The following is a 21,793-nucleotide window of genomic DNA, read 5'->3' as shown; positions in this document are numbered from 1 at the left end:
TGTGAGACTGCTGCCTGGTTTACACAACACCCAGGGGCTGACTGGGCGTGTGAGGATGGAGAAAGAGAGATAGAGAGAGAGATAGGTGTGTCAGGGCTTTAGGTGCGGAAGGTGCGCAACACCAGAACAGATTTTGAAATGGGCAAATTACAGAAATTCTACGTCTTGTTTTTCTAGCTCTTGCCTTTGCATGTATGCTTCTGCTAAAAACCTAGCGGAAAGGCAGCGGAGCGCTGCACAGGGTTAAAGACAAGCTTAAAGTCAATCAGGCACATGCATCAACCATTTTTGCGAGCGCAAACGGTGCAATTCGCAAAAATCGTCCGTTAGCGCCCGCAAAATGGGCAATTGCGATGCAGCAAGGTTAAAGACACTTGCAATTTCAGAATTCGCAAACAATTGCGATTTCTTAAATTGCAATTGCATTTAAGGAATCACAATTTGCTAATCCAAGAACTGCTTTAAAATGGAGATTTCGCTATTAGGGGGTGCAAGTTACCATGATGTTGAACTTGATGGTAATTTGCAAAAACTTTGAAAAATGCACTAAAGTGCATTTATGAAAGTAGTAGGTTACACACACACATGCCCTTGGGGCATATGTGTGCGCAACATGTGTGCACAGAGCAATTTCAGGGATGCGACAGGGTGTCCTTTGGACACCCTTGTACCCTTGAAATTGCAAGCACAATTTGCGAGTACCTATTGGTACTCGCAAATTGCTCATGCAATCTACTATTCATTCCTATGGGACTGTCGGCCCATAGGAATGAATGGGAAGGCATTCCTTAATTGCAACTTGACATTTGCGAGTCGCAATTAAGGAATGTTTGGGATTTGCTATTTTAATAGTGATTCCTACATGCATAGGCTTTTGAGAGTCTTTAATTGCGATTCCTTAATTATCGCAATTAAGGACTCGCAAAAGCTTTTCTTGATGCATATGCCTGAATGTGTGATACAAAGGTAGAATGTTTGTGGTTAATGCAGTGTGATGCAGTGTTTTTAAAGAGCTGCATCTTCAACTCCGTCCTTATTGGAGCAACACTGGGGGGTCCTGATGAAAATGGGGGTGTTGTTTCAGATCCTGGGTGCACAGATGGAAAGCAACTGCTGGCTTGGTTTTTTATACCTCTTAGTCTGCAGCTGTGTCCTGGCTGCGAGTGTGCCAAGAACCACCAGGGTTGGTGAGCTTGCAAGAAAAGTGGGAATGCTGGCCTTGATGGCTTTGAAAATGCTGCGGTCTGGCCAGGGTAGCCAATGAAATTTCATCAGGATGATGGTGATTGGACGGTATTTTTTCAGGCCCCGGATGAGACATGTTGCATCATGTCCGATGCCCTTCAGGGGTATACAACCTTTACCACGCAACTTTTACCACGACCTACCTTTACCACGCAACTTTTACAACGCAGGACCCTTTACCACGCATACCATTACAACGCTGGTATTTACAACGCAGGTACCTTTACAACGCATACCATTACAACGTAAGTATTGGTAAGTATATAATTTTATTTAAAATATTTTAGGTTTGGGTTTTGGATAAATGGGTATTTTTAGGGTTCAGGGTCAGTTTTCAGTTTTTGGGTAAATGGGTATTTTTAGGGTTCAGGGTCAGTTTTCAGTTTTTGGGTACAGGGGTATTTTTAGGGTTCAGGGTCAGTTTTCAGTTTTTGGGGTACAGGGGTATTTTTAGGGTTCAGGGTCAGTTTTCAGTTTTTGGGGTACAGGGGTATTTTTAGGGTTCAGGGTCAGTTTGGGGTTTTTGGGTAAAAGGGTATTTTTAGGGTTCAGGGTCAGTTTTGGGTTTTTGGGTAAAGGGGTATTTTTAGGGTTCAGGGCTGGGTTTGGGTTTTGGGGTTCAGGGGTATTTTTAGGTTTTAGGGCTGGGTTTGGGTTTTGGGGTACAGGGGTATTTTTAACATATATTTAAAAATTAATAAATAAATATTAATATAAATAATTAAAATATTAAATATTAAAATAATAATTTATTAATTAAAAAAAATATTATTAATAATTAAATTATTTTACCATATTATTTACTTACCTATACTTACGTTGTAATGGTATGCGTTGTAATAGTACCTGCGTTGTAAATACCAGCGTTGTAATGGTATGCGTGGTAAAGGGTCCTGCGTTGTAAAAAATGCGTGGTAATGGTCTGCGTGGTAAAAGAACGCGTGGTAACGTCATATATCCCCTTCAGGGGTACCAGGGCGGTCTGGGAGGCCATGAGGCAGATGTAAGAGTGCTAGGCATTGAACAGCTGTTCTGAAGTTGCCTTCTGGAAGAAAAGGTTTGCCCCTAGAGGAGGCAGATTGTACCAGGTCATTGTATTTTGGTGACCACAAGTGAATCCAAGTGACCGGGCATTCAATGAAAGTTGGGGTTCAAATATATCCAGTGTCATGTCATTCAACCAGGTTTTGTACTATTTCTCATTTATTGCCCTTAACAAACCGGCTCGGACCCCTTCTGCTCCCTTGCTGAATCAGTTACACTGGCTCTCGGTTAAGAAGCAAGCCATTTTAAAGATGCTCTGTGTGGCTTTTAGCTCACTACAAAGTAGGGGCCCGGTGTGTTTCAGAAACAAAATTAGTTGGTATCAGCTTGTGCGACAACTAAGATCTAGTAATGCTAACTTTCTGTGCTCTCACAGAATACACAAGGCAAAGATGGGTTTCAAAGCCTTTTCCCATCTAGTAGCCAGTCATTGGAACAAACTACCTCAGAACATCAGAGCCTGTAACGACATCATCATGTTCAAGAAACTTCTAAAGACATGGCTCTTTTAGTAGCATTTGCCCAGTTTGACCTCCTCCTCGAAGCGCCGAGAGATCCCTTTGGGGATGATTCGCTGCGCTATATAAATCCACAAGTAAAGTAAAGTAAAGTATTGTTCTTGGCAAATGGGATTCTATCTTGGTTGGGTTGATCGTCAGGTAGTCACGGGACATCCACGCATCGCTGATGTGCTCCTAGGGCCCAATTCACAGAACTAACTTAAGACAAAATCCTAAACTTACTACCATTCTGGTATTCACAGAAGGCACTTACTCATTTTGGTATTCACAGAGGGCCTGATTCACAGAATGAACTTAAGACTCAATCCTAAACTTACTACTATTTTGGTATTCACAGAATGCACTTATACTTTTGGCATTCACGGAATGCACTTACTACTTTTGGCATTCACGGAATGCACTTACTACTTTTGGTATTCACAGAATGAATTTACTACTTTTGGTATTCACAGAAGTTAGGATTTTGTCTTAAGACAGACTTGAGACAAACTTAAGACAGACATAAGACAGACTTAAGACAGACTTAAGACAGACTTAAGACAGACTTAAGACAGACTTAAGTTAGGATTTTGTCTTAAGTCTGTCTTAAGTCTGTCTTAAGTCTGTCTTAAGTTTGTCTTAAGACAAACTTAAGACAAAATCCTAACTTCTGTGAATACCAAAAGTAGTAAGTTAATTCTGTGAATGCCAAAAGTAGTAAGTGCATTCTGTGAATACCAAAATAGTAGTAAGTTTAGGATTGAGTCTTAAGTTCATTCTCTGAATCGGGCCCAGAGGCATTAAGGAGTCCTAAAATTAGGAGATCTAACCAATGTTCCCTCTATTTTTTTTCCTCTGTGTGCGGCAGTGGAGGGTCTCTGTGCGCTGCAACCATGGCTATGTGGGCCAGGAACCAAACCATGCGTGTCTGCGGTGCCAAATTGCACTCAAAACTTTTACTTTAAAAAGTGAAAAGATGGTGCATTATCACACATACAGTGCCACAATAAGTGTCTTAAGGACAGTTTGCAAATTGGATAAGCATGCCATGACATGAATTGGTTAAACTGGCCCGTTCTGCCCTTTGTTCCACTTGTTTTTTGTGCCCGTTCTGCCCTCTGTTCCACTCATTTTCCCCCCGTTTTTGTGCCCTTCTGCCCTCTGTTACAATCGTTTTTTGTGCCTTTCTGCCCTCTGTTCCACTTCGTTTTCCCCTCGTTTTTTGTGTCCTTCTGCCCTCTGTTCCACTCGTTTGTTGTGCCTTTCTGCCCTCTGTTCCACTTGTTTTCCCCTAGTTTTTTGTGCACTTATGCCGTCTGTTCCACCCGTTTTTTTGTGCCCTTCTGCCCTCTGTTCTACTTGTTTTTGTGCCTTTTTGCCATCTGTTCCACTCGTTTTTTTGTGTCCTTTTGCCCTCCGTTCCACTCGTTTCCCCTCGTTTTTGTGCCCTTCTGCTCTCTGTTCCACTCGTTTTTTTGAGCCCTTCTGCCCTCTGTTCTACTCATTTTTTGTGCCTTTCTGCCCTCTGTTCCAGTCGTTTCCCCGTCATTTTCTGTGCCCTTCTGCCCTCTGTTCCACTCGTTTTTTGTGCCCTTCTGCCCTCTGTTCCACTCATTTCTTGTGCCTTTCTGCCCTCTGTTCCACTCGTTTTCCCATAATTTTTGTGCCCTTCTGCCCTCTGTTCTACTAGTTTTTTGTGCCTTTCTGACCTCTGTTCCACTCGTTTCCCCATCATTTTTTGTGCCCTTCTGCCCTCTGTTCTACTAATTTCTTGTGCCTTTCTGACCTCTGTTCCACTCGTTTCCCTATCATTTTTTGTGCCCTTCTACCCTCTGTTCCACTCGTTTTTTTGTGCCCTTCTGCCCTCTGTTCTACTCGTTTTTTGTGCCTTTCTGACCTCTGTCCCACTCGTTTCCCCATCATTTTTTGTGCCCTTCTGCCCTCTGTTCTGCTAGTTTTTTGTGCCCTTCTACCCTCTGTTCCACTCGTTTCTTGTGCCTTTCTGCCCTCTGTTCCACTTCGTTTTCCCCTCGTATTTGTGCCCTTCTGCCCTCTGTTCCACTCGTTTTTTGTGCCTTTCTGCCCTCTGTTCCACTCGTTTCTTGTGCCTTTCTGCCCTCTATTCCACTTCGTTTCCCCCTCGTATTTGTGCCCTTCTACCCTCTGTTCCACTCGTTTTTTGTGCCCTTCTGCCCTCTGTTCTACTAATTTCTTGTGCCTTTCTGACCTCTGTTCCACTCGTTTCCCTATCATTTTTTGTGCCCTTCTACCCTCTGTTCCACTCGTTTTTTTGTGCCCTTCTGCCCTCTGTTCTACTCGTTTTTTGTGCCTTTCTGACCTCTGTCCCACTCGTTTCCCCATCATTTTTTGTGCCCTTCTGCCCTCTGTTCTGCTAGTTTTTTGTGCCCTTCTACCCTCTGTTCCACTCGTTTCTTGTGCCTTTCTGCCCTCTGTTCCACTTCGTTTTCCCCTCGTATTTGTGCCCTTCTGCCCTCTGTTCCACTCGTTTTTTGTGCCTTTCTGCCCTCTGTTCCACTCGTTTCTTGTGCCTTTCTGCCCTCTATTCCACTTCGTTTCCCCCTCATATTTGTGCCCTTCTACCCTCTGTTCCACTCGTTTTTTGTGCCTTTCTGCCCTCTGTTCCCCTTGTTTTTTTGTGCCCTTCTGCCCTCTGTTCTACTCGTTTTTTGTGCCTTTCTGACCTCTGTTCCACTCGTTTCTTGTGCCTTTCTGCCCTCTGTTCCACTCGTTTCCCCATCATTTTTTGTGCCCTTCTGCCCTCTGTTCCACTCGTTTCTTGTGCCTTTCTGCCCTCTGTTCCACTTCATTTCCCCCTTGTTTTTGTGCCCTTCTGCCCTCGGTTCCACTCGTTTTTTGTGCCTTTCTGCCCCCTGTTCCCCTAGTTTTTTGTGCCCTTCTGCCCTCTGTTCTACTAGTTTTTTGTGCCTTTCTGACCTCTGTTCCACTCGTTTCCCCATCATTTTTTGTGCCCTTCTGCCCTCTGTTCCACTCGTTTTTTTTAGCCCTTCTGCCCTCTGTTCTACTCGTTTTTTGTGCCTTTCTGACCTCTGTTCCATTCGTTTCCCCATCATTTTTTGTGCCCTTCTGCCCTCTGTTCTGCTAGTTTTTTGTGCCTTTCTGATCTCTGTTCCATTCGTTTCCCCATCATTTTTTGTGCCCTTCTGCCCTCTGTTCCACTCGTTTCTGTGCCCTTCTGCCCTCTGTTCCACTTATTCCTTGTGCCTTTCTGCCCTCTGTTCCACTCGTTTTCCCATCATTTTTTGTACCCTTCTGCCCTCTGTTCTACTAGTTTTTTGTGCCTTTCTGACCTCTGTTCAACTTGTTTCCCTATAATTTTTTGTGCCCTTCTGCCCTCTGTTCCACTCGTTTTTTTGTGCCCTTCTGCCCTCTGTTCTACTCGTTTTATGTGCCTTTCTGACCTCTGTTCCACTCATTTCCTCATCATTTTTTGTGCCCTTCTGCCCTCTGTTCTGCTAGTTTTTTGTGCCCTTCTGCCCTCTGTTCCACTCGTTTCTTGTGCCTTTCTGCCCTCTATTCCACTTCGTTTCCCCCTCGTATTTGTGCCCTTCTGCCCTCTGTTCCACTCGTTTTTTGTGCCTTTCTGCCCTCTGTTCCACTCGTTTCTTGTGCCTTTCTGCCCTCTATTCCACTTCGTTTCCCCCTCGTATTTGTGCCCTTCTGCCCTCTGTTCTACCAGTTTTTTGTGCCTTTCTGACCTCTGTTCCACTCGTTTCCCCATCATTTTTTGTGCCATTCTGCCCTCTGTTCTACTAGTTTTTTGTGCCCTTCTGCCCTCTGTTCCACTCGTTTCTTGTGCCTTTCTGACCTCTGTTCCACTCGTTTCCCCATCATTTTTTGTGCCATTCTGCCCTCTGTTCTACTAGTTTTTTGTGCCCTTCTGCCCTCTGTTCCACTCGTTTCTTGTGCCTTTCTGACCTCTGTTCCACTCATTTCCTCATCATTTTTTGTGCCCTTCTGCCCTCTGTTCTGCTAGTTTTTTGTGCCCTTCTGCCCTCTGTTCCACTCGTTTCTTGTGCCTTTCTGCCCTCTATTCCACTTCGTTTCCCCCTCGTATTTGTGCCCTTCTGCCCTCTGTTCCACTCGTTTCTTGTGCCTTTCTGCCCTCTATTCCACTTCGTTTCCCCCTCGTATTTGTGCCCTTCTGCCCTCTGTTCTACCAGTTTTTTGTGCCTTTCTGACCTCTGTTCCACTCGTTTCCCCATCATTTTTTGTGCCATTCTGCCCTCTGTTCTACTAGTTTTTTGTGCCCTTCTGCCCTCTGTTCCACTCGTTTCTTGTGCCTTTCTGCCCTCTGTTCCACTCGTTTCCCCATCATTTTTTGTGCCCTTCTGCCCTCTGTTCCACTCGTTTTTTGTGCCTTTCTGCCCCCTGTTCCCCTAGTTTTTTGTGCCCTTCTGCCCTCTGTTCCACTCGTTTTTTTATGCCCTTCTGCCTTCTGTGTCACAGCTCTTGTGTGCTGTGAGGACGCGGGGCAGACTGTGGCCTTTTGTTTAGGTATTGCTGTTAATCAGAGCCCCTTCACGGGCTCCGATTCACAGCAATACTTAAACAAAAGGCCACAGTCTGCCCGCGCTTTACTAACAAAAGCATTGACAGTTTCCAAACACAGCGTGTTCTAAAGTACGCGCTGTGTTTGGAAACTGGCTACGCTTATATTAGTAAAGCGCGGGGCAGACTGTGGCCTTTTGTTTAAGTATTGCTGTTAATCGGAGCCGGTGAAGGGGCTCTGATTAACAGCAATACTTAAACAAAAGGCCACACAGTCTGCCCCGCGCTCCCACATAGCCACAAGCACCCCCAGCCCCCCCACCTCCTTACCTGCACTCCTCACGACCTCTCCGCCTCCACCGCATTCGCGCCGCTCGCTTCTGCAAAGCGGCCGACGGCGCGACTCTCGCGCAACGTCCTGCCTATGTGCGCGCTCCACGCGAGGTGGTGCGCGCTGACATCAGGAGCGGTGCGCGCGCGCGCCTAGTGGGAACGGTGGTCCTAACTTTACTACTCCTAAACTGAGAAAAATCCTGGGCCTCATTTATGAAAAGTGACGCATCGCTGCGTGAAAACAGCGATGCGTCACTTTTCACTGCGCCCTCCTTGCGACACCAATGATGCGTCATGGCGCAAGGAGTTACAGATACGTCAGTATTTCTGACGTATCTGTATAGGGCAAAAGTGACGCATTGCTGGAGTGTGTCACAAAAGTGACGCAACTCCAGCAATGTGTCCTTTCACATGGGGCAAGCCCCATGTGAAAGGGCCTGCGTCAGTCTTACGCCTGCTGTGAGGCAAGCGTAAGAAATTGACACATTTGTGTCCTACAAGTGATGCAGTGAAATCTTATAGATTTCACTGCGTCAGTTGTATGACCCTTTCTTGCGTCAGAACGCCCCCCTGCATACATTATACCTGGCATAGGTATAATGTTGCGCAGGGGTTTACAAAGCGACACATCTACCTAGATGCGTCACTTTGTAAATATGGTGCAACAAGGCACATTTTTTACGCTGCTGGTGCGTCACAAAAAGTGACGCACCGGCAGCGTAAAAGTGACGCACAGCCTCATAAATGAGGCCCCCTAACTTTAAGACTTTTGGTATTCACAGAAGGCATTTAGGAGTCCTAAAGTTAGGACCCCTAATACTTCTGTGAATACCGAAATGAGTAAATGCCTTCTGTGAATACCAAAATGGTAGTAAGTTTAGGATTTTGTCTTAAGTTACTTTTGTGAATCGGGCCCCTAGTGTTTGAGGCATAGAATGTCTAAAGCAGAGTATACGTTTAGGTAGAGGTGTGTCTCGTTGCCATTTCGGGGAATCTTGAAGTTGTTATCTATGAGGAGAGCACCACGCGGATCCATGGACCGGATATTAAAGAAAGTAAAATGGCCGGAAACTGCACCTTACCTGGAAGGGTCCGTATCCTTTCACATTGATCATTCACAGACTACATCAGCTGTAGTTAAGCAGAATCAGTGTTTAATGAAGTTTTCTAGGAATACAAGAACACTGTGGTCTCAGGAGTGTACTTTATTTCATTGGTGCACAAGGAGAAAAAAAGGAGTGGTTCAAATTCTGTAGTGCAATAGATTCTCCACTTTGCAGCGTCTGGTTTGCATATTCACGAGCAGGCAGCACAAGCAGCATATATTAAGGCAGGAGACATCAGCACATTAGAATCAGAGGAGCTTGAAAACCACCCAGAATCACCATGGCAGCTGAAAAGAGCCAATCATCTCCTTACTCTACTGGGCTTGTGATTGGCAGTCGTGCGGCAGGGGCAGAAACAAGAGGGGATTGGCACAAATGGTGAAAGGTCGATTTTGTACAACTTTTTAAATTAAACAATTCCCTGATTTGGGGTTGCCACAAACCCATATAGACATATTTAAAAAGTATTTTTTTTTAAACACACTGACAGTGTGGGTCAGAAAAGGTGTGTTCTGGGTTCCAATTTTAGCCAATTCAAACTCTCTACTTTTTGTGACCCCCACTGCCCTGAAGCCACCAACACACAAGGTCCAAACAATAACAATACAGCAAAAGGAGCATTCAATTTTAATTAATCAATTTCCTTACAATAATCCCAGGGATTATATTCTTCTCCAACACTTCATCCAATAGTCCTGATCAAGGTGAAAGTACCACACTTCATCCAATCGTCATGATCCCATTCAAAGTAGACATTCAGGAGTCTTGTATATATCTTGGCGTCCAATTTTATTCAAATATTGCAATTTGACAGAAGTAATCCATACAGCCCAGCCAACGCGTTTCGTCCCACATGGGACTTCATCAGGGCTTCATCATTCTGGCTTCCCAGTGAAAGTGCCCATTAGGTCTACACCTACGGGCAAAGTGTTGGAGAAGAATATAATCCCTGGGATTATTGAAAGGACATTGATTGGTTGAAATTGGACACTCCTTTTGCAGCAATATTTAAAAAGTAGCACAAAGTAGCATAAAATTAATTATTCGAAATGTATACTTTACAAAGAAATACTTGAGTCATAAAATCAATATACATCGGATTTACAGGAGTGGACAGGTTCATAGGGAAATGCTAAAGCACGCAGAGGGGGCATTCACATATCAGGCCTGCAACGATAGACCTCTAGGCGCTGCAGAATGTTCACAGAGAATTAAACATTGAACACAACCATGGAGTGGTAGAGCAAAGTGCAGAACTGGTGGTGTTTGGGGTGTATCCATCAGACACTATGCAAGAGCATGTTGCTTGTGTTGCGTCTAAATAAGTTTTGAATGTTTGCGGACACAGGAGTGCTTTTACTTGCTTGCAGTCGGTAGGTCGGGTCATGTTCACTCAGGATAGGGCTTTCTTCACTCACAGTCTTCGCTCTCCCGGTTTGCGACATTTCCCTTTCTCTTGGTGGATTGTTTGCTGTTGGCCTGACGACTTGTTGTGGTGTGGCGGGGACACTATCTGTTAGCAGGGCCCTTGTCCGACAAGCCCTAATGTCATCACATTTAGAGATGCAGCCTGTTTTTGAGTAATTTGTTTTTATAATGTGGTGGTTTGGGTTGTTCCATGTCCAGTGGTTTACAATAGTATATATTTAAATAAATAATGTTTAGTGTGCATGTTGGGTGTGCTCATGTGTCTTTGTGTAAATGTATATGTGCAGGTTGTACTGAATTGTAATTGCATTTATGTAAAAGTTACTAACGCTGACGAAGTGTTGAAGCCCGTTGTGTGTGCATGAGTTTGAGTGTGTGTTTGTGCATGTGTGTGTGCGTTCATGTGTTTGCATGTGCATTTATATATTTATGGAGTTTTAAATTCTTCAAAGCATGTTGCTCCAGAATGCTAGTTGGCTCACGGCTAAAACCTAGATTCAGGGTGGTCCAAGAACACCCCAGGTAGAATGGTGGCTCAGATAGGACAAAAAAAGGTTCTATCAGGACACCAGACCTTGCAGTCTGGTCTGTAGAAGCTTGGCAGAGCAGAGAGCCCAGCCTATCAACAGAATGGAATAATTAGCGCAAAGCGCGCTTAGCGCGTCTTTTACTATCGCCGGCTGTCGCTGGATTACATCGCTGTGTTGGTGGCGTATTAGCAACGCTTTGCTCAGAGACGATGTAAAATCCAGCGATAGTGGTGAAAACCAGCAATAGCGCGAGAAATCCGGCGATATTTTGACAGCGCTAATGTAAAGCTTGCTAATAGGCAGGTGTGGACTCAGCCTGACAATCCCCCTCCCATTGACAAGATGGCTAAGTCAGGTTTTAATCAGACGTTAAATACCAGTGATAATCGCGGTGAGCGTGACTTTTATTATTGCTTCGCAGGTCCAGGCCGCATTGGTAATAGAGGGAAGTTGTGTTTGCGACTGTTTCCATGTTGTTTTAGTGATGAACGCCTGCTTTGCATATCATTAGCGATAAATATCGCTGACATGCAAAGCGGCAAAATAAATGGCTGCTATCGCAAGGAAACAAGCGCTAACGCATGTTAGCAAATCCTTGTTGATAGTGTGATAGGAAAATCACCGCTCTTCACGCGATTTGTGACAGAAAAGCAGCGAAACTTCTCTTGATAATATGCCCCTTAGTCACATATTCACTAGATTTTGTTATTGACGCACCATGGCCCCTGTGACTAGGATGTTGTTTCGTGCAGGTTGTTCTTTTCCCTAAGAGGTCTTCTATAGAGAGGTCCCCAAGGGCCTGTATCAAAGGGTTTTTACCCATTCTGTGTCTATCGTACATATGACTCCAAGTCTGTAACTTGAGGTAGTCGGCTTAGCTCCTTAAATAAGGATCTAGTTAGGATCCTCCTATGTATTTTACTTGTTGTGGTGTGTGTGAGGTTGTGTGCATGTGTGTGTGTGTTAGGGTGTGTGCATATCTTTATGTCTGCACATATGTATTCATGAAAGTTCATGTGTATGTGTGCTTGTGGATGTCTGACATTTCACGCACACAGCGTAATGATGCGTGACACTTTCATCCTATTTTGTTCTGGAGATTCGCTCTCTTCATCACTACACTCACACAGGGGCAAGGACAAGTCTCCTTACCCTACATAACTCTAGTTTTGTTGTTACCAGCGTTGCAGTCTGACTTCAACAGGTGTATCTGAAGAGCATGAATCCCTAATAGAGTCACAGGGGTATGGTAATGCATGAGTCTAGTCTGCTGCAGGCTGTGCTGTTGCAGAGAGAGGTTATTGGTCCTATCGGGACCTGATTTACCAACGGGTGGTAGGAATTGAAAAGCTAGCTATGATGAGGGAAGAGTCGGTGACCTGAAGCACCTACACTTGGGTGATAGCGTCATGGTTACTGCTCTTCGGATTCACCACTCTACTGATTCCTGGCAATGACAGGCTGTGGCCCAACTCTCCACCTTCTCGTAAGAGTAGCAACACATTGTACCAAGCAGCCTTCTCGAGACCATTAGTATTGCATGACTCTGGAAGGGAGAACTCAGAGGGGAAGAACTTTATGATTAATGCAAATAGAGTGACTCGAAGTCGAAAACCTTGGATTCCCAAAAATAACTCGAGTCAGGTAGAAAAGTCGGATTCTTCAAAACAATGGTACCTAGATTAAGAAGGTATAGCGGTAGATAGGTATCTGGCCACTGTTAAGCCAGTCGTTTGAACCAGTTGTACTTCCATATGTACTAGGATGCAGTCCGTACCGGCGATCTCACCACCATCAAAGTCCTGGAGATGATGAAACTGCAAGAGCTCAGGGTGCGGTGGTACCTCTCTACGCCGATGTTACGTAACTCTACAAGCGACATTTTGGGATGAAGACATGGCTGTCCAGGAAAGAGTCAAACTAAACCAGGTAAGTCCTCCAAATTCAACATAGCAGTTGTCGCCAAAAGGCTAGTCCAACACTTCTTCTGGTGCCGATCTTCGGCTAATCCGGTTTTCTGTTTCTGTAGCGCAGCGGAGGTGGAAAACGAGCAGCGATGCACAATGCAGACAGAGGAGACACAGGCAACAGATTGAGGAGAGAGAAAGAAAGAGGAAAGGAGTTAGTAGTCATGCACGTAGACACCATGCAGAAAACCCAACCACCGTGGAGAGAAAAAGTTAACACAACAGCAGGGTACAATGTTAGATATTTGAGTGCCAAACCAAAGAGCTTGCAGGCCAGGTGCCATTGGACTGAGCATCACCCACATGCACCAGAAAACCAGGGAAGGGTTTAGTAAAATAAACATGGGTCAGTAAGCCAATTTATCAATGTTTAAGACAGGTCAAACATCAATTTTGCATAAGCAGAAATGGCCATCATCTGCAATTCTCATCCCATTAATTCTTTTCCAATTTCTCTCTTTTTTTACCCTTTTTTTCAAGCCTTGGTTTCTTTTCATCTTCAGTCACGCATTTAGGGGCATATTATCAAGGCGGGCGAAATTAAATTATCGCCGCTTTAGCGGCCGTTTTCGGCCGCTAAGCGGCGATAATTACATCGCCCTATTAGCAAGCTGTCGCTAACAGCAGTTAGCGACAGCTTTTAGGTGATAGCGAGCGGTTTGGGGCCCGCTTTGCATGTCAGCGATATTTATCGCTAATGACATGCAAAGTGGGCGTACCCAACCTGTTAGCGACTAAAAACAGTCGCTAACATCGCTATCGCCTATTAGCAATGCAGGCGTAGCGATGGAAATATTCGCTCTAAGCGCCAATATCTCCAAAAGCTAACGCCTGCTCAGACCAGTTCTTAGCCATTATATCCAATGGGAGGTGGATATTATGGCTAAGACCCTATTGGCGTTAATGCGTGAATATCGCTGTATTCTCAGCGATATTCACGCATTTGGCGCTGTCGCTGGATATTTTATCGCCTTAGAGATAAATGTTGCTAATAGCACGTTATCTCTGCGATAATATCCGGTGATGCTTGCCGATAAAAAAAACTCGCTACAGAATTATTTCTGACAGAAAATGTGGATACTGCTTGTTGCGCCTCTATTAACGCTAATGATATCATTGATATATAAAACGGACTGTTTAAATTGACCCTTTTAAGTAGTATGTTTAGAGTTGGGGAGAAAATGGAAAATTTGAAAAGTTGCTCTACTGATTGAATGCAGCTGAATGTTGACGCTGCGGTATACAATGAATATGTAACAATGGTTATTGTGTTGGCAACAATAAAAACAAATTTCAAAAAAACAAAAAAAAAAAAAAACTCGTTAAGCCCATTTAGCGATAAATATTGCTAGTTGTTGGTAATATGCTCCTTAATCACTTATTACTTTTTTCATGCTTGTCTGATTTCTTTCTTTTAGATCTTTTATTCGTGTTCTATTGTTTTATGTTCTCCTCGTTGGTTCTCCATGTCCTTTCATCTCTCAACCCTTATGTGTGTTCTCCTTTTCGGTAATTTCCTGCATACAGATTCTTGCAGGTAAAATCACCACTAAAACTGTTTCACTGAATGTAAATGTATCCAAATGGGCAACAGCAACAAACAAATACATATTTTTATACAGCCTTAGTAAGGACATGCGGAAGGTGCGTAGGCAACATGAGTACCCATAAAACCACACTACACTCATATTCAAATCCCACCCACCTGGCACCACCTGCACTCTTGGAAAAAATGGTGAAATGCCTGACCTGCTCCAGAGAAAATACAAATATTGGACCAAATAAAAAAAAGGCGGCCAGATGCACGACCCTATCAATTTACGAGTCACAAATTGTGTTGTTTTGTGACTCGCAATTTGCGACTCGCAAATAGGAATGTACAACAGTGTCTCAGACACTGACTGAGATTCCTAATGGGGTCGCACATTGCTTGCCTCATTAATATTCATGAGGCAGGTGCAATTTGCGACCCAATTGGGAATGGCTAACACTCTCAGGGGTGGTGGCCTGCTGGGGTCAGCAGACCGTCATGTCTGTGACTGATTTTTAAATAAAGCAGTTTTTTTAATGTAGCCCGTTTTCCTTAAAGAGAAACGGGATGCATTTAAAAAATAAAATGAAACTTTACTGTTTCATGTTTTAAGAGTAGGCAGTGGTCCGCGGGACCACTGTCTGCTCTTCAAAAATATTCTCAATACCAGTCATAAAAGGGAAGGGGTCTTCTGAGGACCCTTTCCTGTTTGCGAGTGGGTTACCACCCATTTCAAATGGGCGGTAAACTGTGAGTGTTTTGCAGCCGCAAAACAATCTTACATCGCAATGCGAGTTGCTATTAGGAAGGGACACCCTTGGCATGCCCCATCCTAATAGCCGGTCAGAAACCCTATTCTGCAAGTCTGTAAAAGGTTACCTACTCACAAAATAGGGTTTGTAAATAGTGCAGACCTATTTTGCGGTCATAAACGGGTCGAATTCCCGTTTGTGACCGCAAAAAACAGTCGTACATCTGGCCCAGGGTCTGCAAAAAAAGTTGGATTTCTGAGATGAAATACCAGGATTTGTGGCCCGAATTACATTTACCGCTGTATTAAACCTGCAAGTAAGATGCATTTTCCACTGTTTTACATTTACGGGCTTGGGGCGGGAAAGCATTGCAAGGGAGAGCCCAGGTGATGGGCCTGCCCATATGGTTGGAGCCCCCACAAGGCAGGATCCCTGAAGATATTTACTAACACTGCGCATGCTCGTCCTCCTGGGGCCCGCCCTATCAAAAGGCAAGAGACGGCAGCACCTTAGGTGCACCAGCGATGGTGGCCTCACGTTACTTCACAAGGTCTCTTTTCAGTAGACGTGGATTGTTCTACGAAAGAATCCTGAAACACTGTGCAATGCCAGTAATACATATCCTGAAAACATATTCACTCTTAAAACAAGCATTGGGCAGTGTTGTCACCCACAGTGCAAGTGAGCCAAGGACAGACAGGGACTGGCCCAGTGCCCCATGCTGCACAGGATAGGGGATGGAAGCAAAATTAAAGAGACTGCCGAACAGTCCAATGGATTTGGAATCTAGTAAAACCACTAAACTTTGTGCTAGACCAGGGCCGGACTGGGAACCAAAACCGGCCCTGGCAAAGTGCTCGGCCGGCCCCCCTACCCCACCCTCCCCCGCTTCCCCCCTGGGGTTGGGGGTGCGACCGAGCTCTTTGCCGGGGCCGGTTTTCGGCCAATTTTGTTACAGGGCCGATTTTGCAGCAGTGCTGCAAAATCGGCCCTGGAACAAAAACGGCCGCCAGGGGCCCAAAACCGGCCCCCACCCATGCGGCGCACCGGGGGATTGCCCGGTGCCCGCAACGGCCAGTATGGGCCTGTGCCAGACCCAAAGAGATGGGAATGATATGCATTCAACTGACTTTTCACCTGTTTGTCTGGCGGGTAATTGATGTCTACTCTGCTGGGTATCTCCTTATTGGCTTGTATGCCTATTGGCTGGCCTTTGGTCTGGGTCACTCCTCATTGGCTTGTATGTCTATTGGCTGACCTTTGGTCTGAGTATCTCCTCATTGGCTTGTATGTCTATTGGCTGACCTTTGGTCTGAGTATTTCCTCATTGGCTTGTAGGTCTATTGGCTGACCTTTGGTCTGAGTATCTCCTCATTGGCGTGTATACCTATTGTCTGACCTTTGGTCTGAGTAACTCCTCATTGGCGTGTATACCTATTGTCTGACCTTTGGTCTGAGTAACTCCTCATTGGCGTGTATACCTATTGTCTGACCTTTGGTCTGAGTATCTCCTCATTGGCGTGTATACCTATTGTCTGACCTTTGGTCTGAGTATCTCCTCATTGGCGTGTATACCTATTGTCTGACCTTTGGTCTGAGTATCTCCTCATTGGCTTGTATACCTATTGGCTGTCTTTGACTCACCAGAGAAGGTGAGTACCACTTTCACTGTTGAACCTTGCACACCTGAGCCTCACCAATATTGTTCACTTTAACAATGCGCAAGTGCGAATGCACTGCAGAGAACTAGGGAACAGAGTAGATATGTCGTCACTTACTTTTACAAGTGGGGACCAGGTTGCTCCATGTGCCATCCTTCTGACACTCGATCTGGAACGAGTCCATCTCAATATCATCCTTAGGGAGAAAAAAAGACAAATAACAAATTCATGAGCTTATAGACCTTGGAGGCTGTGTACTCTCGGACGCAGAGTGAGTAACGCAGGGCTCCCAGTAAAGTAAGGGGTCAGGTTTAAAATCCACCTTAGATTTCTAATAGGCAAATACATCGACCCTTTAACTCTGGAATAACCATGCCATGAAAAAGAAGTGCTCTGTGCAGCTGTTTCCTCATAAGTATGACTTTGTCACATTTTCCAAATAATCTGCCTTAATACACATATTGCAACAAAATAGGAGTTTCTAGGTCCAACTGATGAAAAGTTACTAAAACTCTACACACAGGGCAGTGCAGCAATTGTTACTTTGTAAAGGCTAAAACCCCAAAAGTTATATTTGTTACTTTTGAAGTCTGCGATTGCTTTGAACAGATATTAAACAATGAGGAATAGTTCCCACATGTTAGTCAATATACCCAACTGATGGATATGGAAAGGACTTTTGCACAGAAAGCAATAACCTTACTTAGTTATAGATATTTCAATCAGGGTAGAAATAATAAACCCTTCTTTGTTGTGAAAACCTTTAGTTTCAATATTCATTCACATTCTATTTACAGGACACACTTTTGTTTTCAAACGAACAGACATTTAAAGATGGCGCTCGGAGTTTGAGAAGGTCAAAATCACATTTTAAAGTCAGGAACCGCATTACAGACAGGGTCAGTGTCAGACCCTTCAGTGTCTGCACTTGGCACAGACAGGACAATGTGCCCTATTGCAGCAAAAGTGATGGTCCCTTTGCAGTTGTGACCCCACGACAACCATGGGACCAGCACATTATTGAAGAAGAACCCGCCGTTTGAAGCTGTCAGTCCATGTTTCACTGGAGGTGATGACATGGCCACCGTTTTAAAAAGGTTCAGAGCAGTGTTTAATTTGAGCAGGTGGTTTCCAGTGCTCGGCACCGGCATTTAATTGTGCATCCCGGCACATGGTGGCGCTGTCTCTCTAATTTAGAGATAAGCACAACAAGGCAAACATCGTTTACAACGCGGTGTTTACACCGCAGTGCCTTTACAATGATGCCATTACAACGCAAGTCGTTACTACGACTTGCGCTGGATGGCGCTGTTGGATAAGGAATATTGTAATTTTATATTCCAACACCTTCCCTACTGTTACGTGGGCTGGTGTTGGAATATGAATTTATAATAATCCTCAATCCGCGCACACCAACGCAAGTCGTTGTAACGACTTGCATTGTAATGGCAGCGTTGTAAAGTACCGCGATCTAAAAGATCGCGTTGTACTGATGTACATCCGCACAACAACAGTTGTTTATTATTTCAGTATACATTTCAACAGACTAATACCTGTCATTCTTATAGCTTTGGGGGCCTGGAATAGTCTGAATTGTCTCACTCGTAAGGGTAGAGTGATTGGTAGAAGTACTGTTGGTTCTGCGACTGCCAAGGGCAATGGGTGATGTGAGCTGCAGTGTCCTCCTGACGAGTTCCCTGAAAGTTATATTTTTTACAAATTAAGCACTGGTTCAGAGAGGCTTCTTCAAGGCCAGTGTAACAATATAGACCTTCTATGCAGCTGCCCCTGATGCCAAAAGCAAACTGGCACAGGATTTCCCCTTGAACAACCAGATAGTATCCAATTTCCCAGAGTGGTGCAGGAAATGGCCACTGTCCAAGGGTGCTAAAATCAAAGCACCATCGCTGCATGCTTGCTGAAGAAGAAGAGAATGATGCGAGCTGAAACAGAGCATGCAGCAGCGAAAGATGCTTCAGTTACCCCTCTGCCCTCCTCCACCGCTGCTTCTGAGTCTGACAAACTTGTTTATCATGCATGCATGCTGGCAACATGTTTACCATCACTGTCAGAATGTGACTACCTAATACCCTGGTCTGGAATGCACTACATTAATTTTGTTTTAATCCATCAAATAATTTGGGACACAGTCCTAGCTGAATTGTTGTAATCTAATTTAGACCCTCAGAATGAAAGCAATTCTAATACATGTTTAAAAAGACTCATTAATTAGCATGTGCCAGATAGGAAACGTTGATGTCAGTGGTGTACAATGTAGGTCCACAAGGGCTGAAAGAACGCAACCTTTCTAAGAATATCGCTCACTATGGAAACGATTCCTATACTGATTCTATGCAAAGACATCTCTTTGGGATATCTTCGAAAGGTGGGCCTTGTGGACCAACATTGGACACCCCTACTTTATATAAACTAACAGGGGGGCGGTCACATATTTCTCCGAGGTGAGACGAGCACTGACAGGACTCGGCAACCCGAGATCCCAAACCAACATGGACGCACCCGCTCGGGTTCCTCATTCGCATTAAAGTCTGCCCCACCCACGGCCTCCCTTGAACCCGTACACCGGTTCGAAAATCTCACCGGTACAACGATTTAATGCACCACGCCATTGCAGCCCTGAAGAGTCACAGGCATTGACCTGGTGACGAAACACGTGTCGGCTGGCGTTGTTTTTCCTTCAAAAGAATATCATCTACATAAACAACTCACATTGAACTACCGGTGTCGACTTTCTTATAAATAATTCCGCTGTATCTAAACTGTTTAATCCATACGTGTGCCCAGTACCTATTGCACGTATTTCTGCCCGCAAGCAATCCTATAGAAAACAGATATCACTCTGTGGACACTCTGTGTTCTCTTGGTCCATTCCCTCACCCTTGTCCTTGTTGCTATGAAAGGGACACTCCCCATACCTTCAGCACATGGTAGCCGGGGTTGCAGGTGACGAGCGCCTGGTCCTTGAAGGTGTACTTGGACTGTATGGGGTCGATGTTTCCATTGGCCGGCGCCTCTAAGACTGGGCAGGAGTTTCCTGTATGATAAAACGCGAAGCAGGATTAAGTGCATAGTCTGAACACAGATTTGAAAGTACAACCATTGGTTCTAAAGTCTGAGCTCCCCTCCATCTGAACCAAACAGGCACTTTTGCAGCAAAATGTGTATAACTCAAGTTCAGGGCCTTTATCAACCAGTACAGCCCTCTGCAGAGGGCCATAATGTTATAGCACTGTAGACCCGTGGCTAGTGTTTACAGAGATGTAAGCGCTGTGCTGTTTCGCAGCCGACTGTGGGCGGAAATCTATGAAAATTGCACTTTTCTTTATCTTGATGATTATACCCGGGGGCGGCTCCCCCGTTAAGGTGGAAGAGAATCGCCCTACTAACTAAATTGCCCCCAGAGATGAAAAATAAAATAGCAATGAAGTTCATTTGCTACCATTTTATTTTTCAATAACCCGACCTGAGCCGAGCATCAGGACGAGGGCGGAGCCGCTGCAGATTGGCGGCATCAGAGAGAGGTGATGGGAGGGCACTTTAAGTTTAAAGTGCGCATGTCTCTTTGGCCGGCTGTCTTGCTATGGCCAGCCAGACACACACTTTTTAAGCCTCTCTCAGCCGGGTGTCTAAAACATCTGGGTCAGAGAAAGCATAGGGCTCCAGTGTCCTCGGGAGCGCCGAAGGAGGCAGACTGTGAATGACTGGTTTGGTCAGCCCCAGAGGGCTGACCCAAACAGTCATGCACACTCAGGAGTGGGCACACCACTCCTCCCCTGCCCCGGCCTGCTCCCAGAGCAGCTTCGCCCACCCACCAACAACCAAACCCTTCTGTTTTCTCACAGTGCGAGAAGCAGAAACATAAAATGGCAGTTATTACTATTTTATATTTTTGCTTCCCACATTGCGAGAAAGCAGTGGGACGACGCTCCTCCGCCCTAGTGGAAGAGCCGCCCCTGGCTCTGCCACAGTACATCAGTTTCATGCTGGAGTTTCTCTAAGTATATGCTATACAATACCACATGCATGCGCATGGAACCTTTTCTTGAGGTTGACCATATTGGAGGAACTAGGTAAACGATGGAGCTTACCTGTGGCGAAGTAAGATACCTTCCACCCTCGGTTCTCCCCAGAGTTATCGCTGTGGAACAGAATCTGGACACTGTGGCTTCCCGTCTCTATCCTCCCTGGAGATTTATCACCACAGAAGGGGCCGAACTCCTTCCTTCCGGCTTTAATCTGGGAAGAAAAACATAAACGTATATAAGAGGTGGTCTGTATGGATGTACAACCTGTCTTCCAAGGTAAGCACCCAGATATCCCAACCAAGCCTGAGCCGGTGGAACTCCAAGTCGCCGTCCTCTGGCCTGGTATATCTTGGGACCTGCAACGCAGCCAGGGTCCAGTGTAAGGTACGGTTGGCAGAATCAGCCTCTGCCAGTCTCAGGGCACTATACTCTAATTGCTTCTGTATATGTCAATAGTGCCATTTCATCTTGCTGCCCTTGACCATTCAAGGTGCTTAGGCTTCATTTATGAAAAGTGTTGCATCGCTGGGGGAAAACGCTGATGCAACACTTTTTATTGCGTCCTCCTTGTGACACCATGGATGCGCCGTATTTACAGTACGGCGCTCCAATTTGCAAGGATTGACCCCACATACATCAGGAATCCTGACATATCTGGTGGCGCAGTAATTACGCATTGCTGGGGTGTGCCGGTCACCTGATGCAACTCCAGCAATGGTGTCATTACACATGGGCGAGTTCTGTGTGAAAGGCACTGCATCACTCCTTTTGCCTGGTTGAAGCATGCGTCAGGATTTGACACAGTCAAGTCGGAGAAGTGGTTTATAGATTTCACTGCACCACGTCTACAAGCCTTTTTTGTGTGGGAATGGCCACTGTTGGACTTGGCCCTGCTTGCAGGGTCATCCCAAAACTTTTTGCCTCCCCCTACCCTTTTTGCTGTATGGCATTGGTGTTCAGCGATGGGATAGGACTTGTGTTTGCGCAGTACCACAGCGACTACTGGTTGCACTACAAAGGGTGCATTTAGAACAATCTCAGAGTTGGGGATTATTTTTCCGGATTGTGCTTTCCTCCTGAAAGTGTTGTTGTTGAATTGTGTTCCCCTGTTGCACTGTGG

General features: G+C 45.2%; 1 protein-coding gene across 1 annotated transcript in view; it reads right to left on the bottom strand.

The window, feature by feature from the left end:
- The window catches only part of MASP1 (MBL associated serine protease 1), a 459,649-nt gene that overhangs the window by 241,854 nt on the left and 196,002 nt on the right, over window positions 1-21,793 (bottom strand). The window contains exons 6-8 of the mRNA XM_078666144.1: window positions 20,737-20,884; window positions 19,564-19,682; window positions 16,745-16,823 (exon numbers count right to left, since the gene is read on the bottom strand). Coding sequence (XP_078522270.1) covers window positions 16,745-16,823; window positions 19,564-19,682; window positions 20,737-20,884 — 346 coding nt within the window. The remainder of the gene's footprint in view (window positions 1-16,744; window positions 16,824-19,563; window positions 19,683-20,736; window positions 20,885-21,793) is intronic.

The sequence above is a fragment of the Lissotriton helveticus genome, chromosome 11, assembly GCF_964261635.1.
Source record: "Lissotriton helveticus chromosome 11, aLisHel1.1, whole genome shotgun sequence".
NCBI lineage: Eukaryota > Metazoa > Chordata > Amphibia > Caudata > Salamandridae > Lissotriton > Lissotriton helveticus.
The sequence above is the reverse complement of the archived record's forward strand: the minus strand, read 5'-3'. Positions and strand labels throughout refer to the sequence as shown.